At 39.2% G+C, this 8,116-nt stretch overlaps 1 protein-coding gene across 1 annotated transcript in view; it reads right to left on the reverse strand.

Annotated features, from left to right (window-relative positions):
• LOC107643590 (casparian strip membrane protein 1-like) overlaps positions 1-8,116 on the reverse strand; it is an 11,753-nt gene that overhangs the window by 2,082 nt on the left and 1,555 nt on the right. The window contains exon 2 of the mRNA XM_016347277.2: positions 7,907-8,030. Within this exon, the coding sequence (XP_016202763.1) occupies positions 7,907-8,030 (124 nt within the window). The remainder of the gene's footprint in view (positions 1-7,906; positions 8,031-8,116) is intronic.

The raw sequence follows: 8,116 nt of genomic DNA on the forward strand, positions 1-8,116 counted from the left end.
AATACCATTTAATATTATTTTTCTAGTGATCAAACTGTGATATCAATGCAAATTATTTTAACATTAAATGGAAACATTATTTTCTGTCAAACTAATAGTAAAATATATAAAAAAAACGGTAAACCAAATTTGTAAAACCATGTTTAATAATATGCATTGATATCATGATCAAGATTAACAGTAAAACATACAAAAATATTGTTAAAAAAATTTTGGTAAAATTATAATTTAGTAATTAAAAAAATTATTGAGAAATATCTTCGTAAAAAAATAGTCGATTATGCTACGGATATACCAAAATCAGCCACGAAAGTCTGTTACCAGTATAAAATACATATTGAAATATATATACACATTGAAAATAAATTAAACTACATATGTAGATAATCATTAAAAAATATGTTGAAGGATATTTTAGTAAAAATACAATTTAGTCCTAGAAAAATAATTTGTTAAAAGATATTTGATAAACAAAATTTAATTAAAAAAAATAAAAAGTTTTTCAAAAGGATATTTTTGTAAAAAATAGTTTACTTTTTTCTTAAAAAATCATTAATTTATTTCATTAGAAAATAACGTTAGTTAACACAAATTTTAAATTGGATTAAAGAAAAAGGTTTTTAAAAATTATAAAAGAGATGAGAATGGTACATTTTACAAATAAAAAGAATATTATTTTAATATTTCTTAAGGAAAGGAAATGGAATTTTTTTCAATAATTTATTATTGTTTTTATGGAGTGCTTGTATTTCATTATCAAAAGTATTGGTCAATAATTTCGAATTTGATCAGTAATATTTATGATAATCACCTATATTTGATTTGTATTTTGTACATATAATTCAATCACATCGGATCCACAGATAAATAAGATCAAATATCAGATTTTAGAGTTGTATCCGTCTATTTAATCTTAAGTTCTGATTAAATAATAAAAAATATTATAAATAAATCAATTTCTATTATAAAGAAAGGATATTTTTTTTTCAATCATATAATATCTGATTTGATCGATTCACAAGATCTCGAGCCTCAAAAATTGCAGATATTAATTTGTCTATATATATTTTACCCAACTTCTAGATTTAATCTGCGTACACTTCTAATCAAAATATGGCCTTATAACTCGTTTTCTTTGTAATTGAAAAAAAAAAAAGCAAAAATCAACACCAATCAGAAGCCAAATAAAACAGGTAGTGACCTTTGTTTTTTTTAAAGTTTTGATTATTTTGTAGAGATCAGTAAATATATTTTTAAGTTGGTTATTTTCATTAAATATAAATTGATTTTTGTTAAGTGAATTATATCAAATCAACTTTAGTTATAATTTATTATGTATATTTTTTTTTTGTTATCCACGGTATATTTTAGTCTATAAAAATTAGAAGTTCTGGAACTTGTTTGTGAGTGCGAGGTGGGGAAGATGAAAGTGAGAGAGAGTGCGACGTGGGGAAACACAGGGAGGGGAACAAATACATTGGATAAACATGGTAAAAATTCCTAGGGTTTGGAACAAAGAAGAGTATCAACGATTGGAGTTTGATTCTTTCTTCATTTTCATTGATAATATGTCGGGCGACATATCAAAAAGAGAACTTTTTAATATATTCAAATAGACAGGTAGAATCATCGACATATATTTGTCGCGAAAGAATAAAAATGGCCAAGTATATCTGTTTGCTTTTGTCCGCTACACTACAAAGGGAGGAGCGTTGAAGGCTGTTGCAGAAATGAACGGTATGGTATTGAGAGGCAAAAGAATGTTCGTAGGTGAAGCCAAATATAGAAGAGGAGATGCGATGAAAAATACGAAGGGTACAGTAGCGAAGGTGATCACCAGGCACGAAGTGGGAGGAAGCCAGACACGGATAACAAGTGTGGGAGAAGCGGAATTGAAAGCGGGGAGGCAGCCGTCAGATGTTCCTGTCAAAGATCCAAATAGTAATGGATGGACTAAGAAGATAGAAGTACCGATAGCGAATGAAAATGTCGTTTGGCTACAGAGAAGCATTGTCAGAGGTACGAAATCGGCAATTAATTTTCAGTTGCTGCAGGAAAAGGTCAATAAGGACTGGCCTTGTGTAACATAGGTAAGAGAGTTGGGGGCATACAAAGCAATGATTACGTTCGATACGGTGCTTAGTGCTGAAGAGGCCTACACTTTTAGAATAAACGATTTATTAAAATTGTTTTATAAGGTATGGAGATGGGATGAGACTGAGCAAAGTGAGTCTAGAAGAGTTTGGTTGGAGTGTTATGGAATTCAACTGCATGCATGATCGAATGATACTTTTTGCAGAGTAGGGGAGCAATGGGGCGAAGTGGTAGAGTGCGATAAATTAACGCGATCGTGTACCTCATTCAGTGTGGGTAAAGTTCTAATCGATACGTGTGTTTTCGATATGATTAACAAATGGATTCACGTCACAATAGGGACAAGTGGATTCGACGTTCTTGTAAGAGAAGTGGGTGGAGAGGTGTATCGGGAGGAATGTTTTCGAAAGATAAAGGAAGAGACAAGAGACAGGCACATGATTAATATAGAAGAGACGTGGCATGGAAGCTCTAGTTGCATATTGAATCATGGAGCTGAACAGAGAATGGCAAATTGCGATCAGGCGGCGGTGCTGATGACGGTAGAACGTAAAAATGAGGAACAAGATAAGGATAGGATGGTCATTTCAAGCTTTGATTTGAATGAATGGAATCACAAAATTCAAATTTTTCTGAAGGAAACGGCAATAATACGACATTAATTGACAAGGCAGATTCCCAAGGATCATATGATATTGATTCAGAGGAAACAACTTCCTATAATTATGCTGAAGGATTAGATTGCCAAATAAATCATAGAACTAGACATAATATTGGGCTGGGAAGTAAAAAGTCCAATAAGAATTTCATGGACCACGTTTGTCAGGTGAGGGAAAAGGCTTGCTGGACTATGCCTCCCGCTGGGCTACCAAACCGGGTTGGGTCTGACCCGATCCCATCCTCGACCCGGCATGACTACACGTCCACGACTCAGACTCCTGTGAAGACGGCGCCTCCAAGGTACAGCTGCGAGCACGATGGAAAATGGCCTGAGGGGGAGCACGGTCCAGGCTGCCCCGAGTCGGGGGTAAGGGGTAAGTCCGATCTGCCAGCCTGGGAAGGATGGAGCAAGCCAGCAGCGGGCCTGGAGCCTGGAAGATCGAAGGTTTCACGGTGCGAGGCGCAAAACTGGGTCAAGGAGGGCTGCGGACAGCGCGGCGAGATGGAGGAGGGTCCACCAGAGGCAGAGGCTGGCGGGCTTGATGAAGGTTTGACCCCCGCAGTGGAAGTCACCAGTGACGAGAATGAAGGAAGGTTGCGGAGGAAGGAGTAGGTCCTGAGCACTGAACCTGCACATGTTCAACAAACTCCCTGCAACTTGGACGCTTCGAGGAGGACGCGAATTCCAGGAGTTATGGGCCAGGGTACTGTTGTTGGCCTGATCAGGAAATGTAATGTACCAGAAGTAGACAGGCGGATTCGGGGACTGGAAGAGGGGGAGATCTTGCTAGATGGATTGAATCAGAACGGCAACGGACAGGATGAAGAAAGGGAGAATAATCCAGAATCAGGTTCGGAGATGGGAGATCGTTTGGATGATGGTAGGAATCCAGATACTGAGGAACAGAGGCCGAGTTGCGAAGAGGAAATAGCTGAGAATAAAGCGGCTTGAAAACTAGCTGTGGAGTCAGGAGCACAATGCAGTGATGAGGAGGACATCATGGCTATTTTACAAGAGCAGAATGAAGCTATTGCTATGAAATGGAGGCAGGCTAAGCAAAAAGAAAAAGTCCAAAGAAGCCGGCCAAAAAACCGAAAACAGGTGTATAATAGTTTCGTTAAATGATTTTTAGTTCTTGGAATATACGGGGGTTGGGAGGTGCTGCAAAAGTTAGTATGCTAAATACTTTCAAAAATAAGTTTAGGCTGGATATGCTGGGCCTAATAGAAACAAAAAAGGAACTAATAAATAAATTTGATGTTGTGCGTATCTAGGGAAGCGACAGAACATGTTGGGAGTCTCTCAGTTCTATTGGGACTTCTGGAGGGTTATTGCTAATGTGGGATGGAGCGGATTTTAAACTGTATAACTGCTATAAAGGGGATAGATGGTTGTGTATAGAAGGAGTTGTGGTAAAAGATAACTTTCATTGTGCTATTTTCTTAGTGTATGGATTGCATGAGAGAGCTGAGAAGATCTCCATGTGGAAAGAATTGAGTTATATTGCAGGATTGTGTCAGGTGCCGCTTTGTTTTTTGGGGGATTTTAATGAAATTTTGCATTTGGAGGAAAGAAAAGGAGCGACTACATTACCAGCGTCTGCGGCAGAATTTAGGACATGGATAAATGATATGGAGTTGATTGATTTGGCTCTGAATGACTGAAAGTATACTTGGTTCAGAGGACAGTCGTGCAGTCGCATTGATAGGAGCCTAGTCTCCTTGGGGTGGCTTGATGTGTACCTGGAGACGCGTCTAAGGAGTGGTCCGAGAGGCTTATCGGATCACTGTCCTTTGGTTATGGAAGACAGCAGAAGAGTTGAGGGTCCACGACCATTCCGTAGCTTGGACTCGTGGTTCACGCATGAAGGGTTTTTGAGAATGGTGAAGGAAGAATGGAGGAAACTGGGTGATGTACAATTCTTACAGAAGATGAAAGCACTGTCAGAACCACTACGTAGATGGCATAGGCAGCATTTTGGGAATATGGCTGAGTGAATTAAGAAGCTTGAGGAAGAAATCAGGAAGGTAGATAATATGGTTAGTAGCAGACAGTATGACGGTACAACAGAGGCTAGGAGTTGGGCATTAGTGAGTTTTTGCGAAAAGTGGTATCTAAGACAGGAGATGCATTGGAAGCAAATGTCAAGATCTCGACACACCAATGAGATGGATCGAAACACAAGGTACTTCCATAATATAGCTTCGGCGAGAAGAAGGAATAACCGGATTGAGTCATTGGTGATTAATGGGAGGCTAGTGAGGAATCAAGCAAGAATCAAGATTGTGGTTCGGAACTTTTACAAGTGCCTGTACCACCAGGAAGCGTCCCCAAGGGTGACCTTTAGGGATGGATTAGTTAATCGTCTAGAGAGGGAGGAAGCGGAAACCTTAGAAGCACTACTATCAATAGAGGAAGTGAAGGAGGCAGTTTGGGATTGTGAATCTTTGAAGGCTCCAGGGAGTGACAGATACAACATGTATTTTATAAAAAAGTGCTGGGATGAGATTGGAACAGAGTTCACTGTAGCTGTGATGGATTTCTTTCAAACAGCAAGACTGCCGGCAGAAGCTAATGTCACCTGGGTAGCGCTCGCTCTGAAATTCGTTGGGGCTAAGGAGATAAGAGATCTCAGACCTATCAGTATGGTTGGGTGTGTCTATAAGGTAATCTCTAAATTGCTGACACGAAGGATGAGGAGTGTTATGCCAGGCCTAGTTGGAGAATCACATAGTGCCTTTGTGAAGGGGAGAAAGATACATGATGGAGCATTAATTGCTTGTGAAACTGTGCAATGGTTGAAACTGAAGAAGAAGGCATTAACGATTGTTAAACTTGACTTCCAAAAAGCCTATGATAGAGTCAAATGGTGCTTTGTTGATACTGTGCTGGAGAAGATGGGCTTCGGAAGAACATGGAGGGCGTGGGTTAAGGAGTGTCTTACATCGGCTTCTATCTCTATTCTAGTTAATGGGTCACCATCGAAACCATTCAAAATGGAGAGAGGACTACGTCAAGGCGACCCTTTATCGCCGTTTTTGTTTGTTCTAGTGGTGGACGTGCTTAACAGGATGATTGGAGAGGCGGTTAGAAATGGTCGGATATCTCCACTCTTAGTCGGTAGAGATAATATAGAGCTATCATATTTACAATTTGCTGATGACACTATATTATTTTGTCCGCCGGAGGAGGAGACAATGAGGAACTATAAAAGGCTTCTGAGGTGCTTCGAAATGATGTTTGGCTTGAGCATTAATTTTGAGAAGTCTAACTTGATACCAGTGAACTGCAGTTCGGAGTAGGTTGATCGGATGTGCCAGCTACTAGGTTGTCAAGAGGCAGCTCTATCGATGAGGTATCTTGCCATTAGCCTAGGAGAAAATCCGCGGTTGGTAAAAACTTGGAAGCCGGTTCTAGATAAGGTGGAAGAGAAACTCAGCTTATGGAAAGCAAAGGTCCTTAGTAAGGCTGGTAAACTGGTACTTATTAAGTTGGTAATTAACAGCCTACCTACCTATTACCTGAGTTTGTACAAGATGCCTAATGTGGTTACACAAAGAATTATATCCTTGCAGAGGAGGTTCTTTTGGAGGAAGGACGATGGTCGACCTGGTATGGCCCTTGTGAAGTAGGAGCTGATCTAGGCACTGAAGAAGCTAGGAGGATTAGGGGTGGGTGATGCGGTGATCCGGAATAAAGCCTTACTGTTTAAATGGTGGTGGCGGTTCTCTAAGGAGGACTGCCCTCTATGGAAGAAGATTGTATACTCCTACAATAGCTTGAACCCAAATCACTTGCTGTCAACTCAGACATTGCCGAAGAGACGGGGTCCGTGGAGAGACATATGTCAAGTGCAAATAAGGGAGAAACATGTCAGGCAGAAGATGATTGATGGCCTTGCTATGGAAGTAGGAGATGGAAGATCCACCAGATTTTGGGAGGATACATGGTTGCAAGTGGGGAAGCTGAAAGACTCATTTATGAGACTCTTCTTAATTTCAAACCAAAAAGGATCAGTAATTGGGGAGTGTGGATTCTGGGATGGGATAGAGTGGGTTTGGCACTTCCAATGGAGAAGAGAACTACAACAATGGGAGACAGATACTCTGAACCAACTGCTTCATGTCTTGCAATCTGTTAGACTGATAGCAGATGTACAAGATAGAGTGGTGTGGAAATTTGATAAGGAAGGCATTTATTCTACTAATTTATTTTTGCAGGCTTTGCAGGAAGAGACTTTAGAGGAGGAGCTTCTGAGATACAAGTTCACAAAGGAGATCTGGAAAGGCCTAGTCCCGCCTTTGCTTGGTTTGTACTAGTAGGGCGGGTCAATACAAAGGACCGGCTAAGTAGGTTGGGGATCCTACAACAGAATGAGGTTTTGTGCGTGCTGTGTAAGAAAGATGTTGAGAATATACAACATTTATTTATTACTTGTGAGTACTCTTGGCAGGTGTGGTGTGCTTGGATCTTAGCGTTTGGACAGACGTGGGTTGTCCCTAGGACCTTGAAAGAGCTTTTTGAGAGTTGGAGATCCGTGCCGATGAGAAAAGAGAGGCGCAAGTTTTGGATAGTTGGATTCTTCTCAGTTATATGGATTATTTGGTTGCGCCAGAATGATGCCATATTTCACAGCAAGATAACAGGAATTGGAGACTGTGTGGAACAATCATTTTCTTGTGCTACGGAATGGTGTTGTAAATAACTCATGTTGTTGATGGCTATGCCAGAGATCACATAGGAGTTGTTATGTCTTTATTGTTATTGTATTAGTGCTACTCTGCTCCACTTGAGTGTTGAGCTCTTACTTAAAAAAAAAAAAACGGTATATTTTAGTCTGATAGATTAAGGACTAATCAGTCATAAATTTAAGTTGGGTTTGTCATTGGCTAATGAGTTACTGCATGTATAAGGTAGGATTCGAATCTCTTACACTTATTTAAACGGACGAGTGAGTTGACTACTCGACCAATTCAAGTTAGTTAGATGTATATCTATTTGTTTGTGAAAAAAAGAGAAAAGAATCCTTTAGATATTTAGACCATTTCTTACTTTAATAACTAGTGCATTTTAACAGAGAAAATATAATTTTGTCCTTTAAAACAGTTAGCGTAAAATTTTACAAAAATAAAATTATACAAAAAAATTTACCGTGTCAAGCACAACGAGGAGCAATTTACTTTTCACCGCGCTACTCTTAACTATGTGGAGTAACGATAGGATAAGAGAAAGAACTAGATATCCACAAACTAGAGAGTTGGCCACCACAAAAAACCTGCACAGTCATAAACAAAGAGATACATAACAATTAAGTAGATATAGGAAAAAATGAAAATAATTTTCATATTTTGAAATGAAAAA

The sequence above is a fragment of the Arachis ipaensis genome, chromosome B05 (genome assembly GCF_000816755.2).
Source record: "Arachis ipaensis cultivar K30076 chromosome B05, Araip1.1, whole genome shotgun sequence".
NCBI lineage: Eukaryota > Viridiplantae > Streptophyta > Magnoliopsida > Fabales > Fabaceae > Arachis > Arachis ipaensis.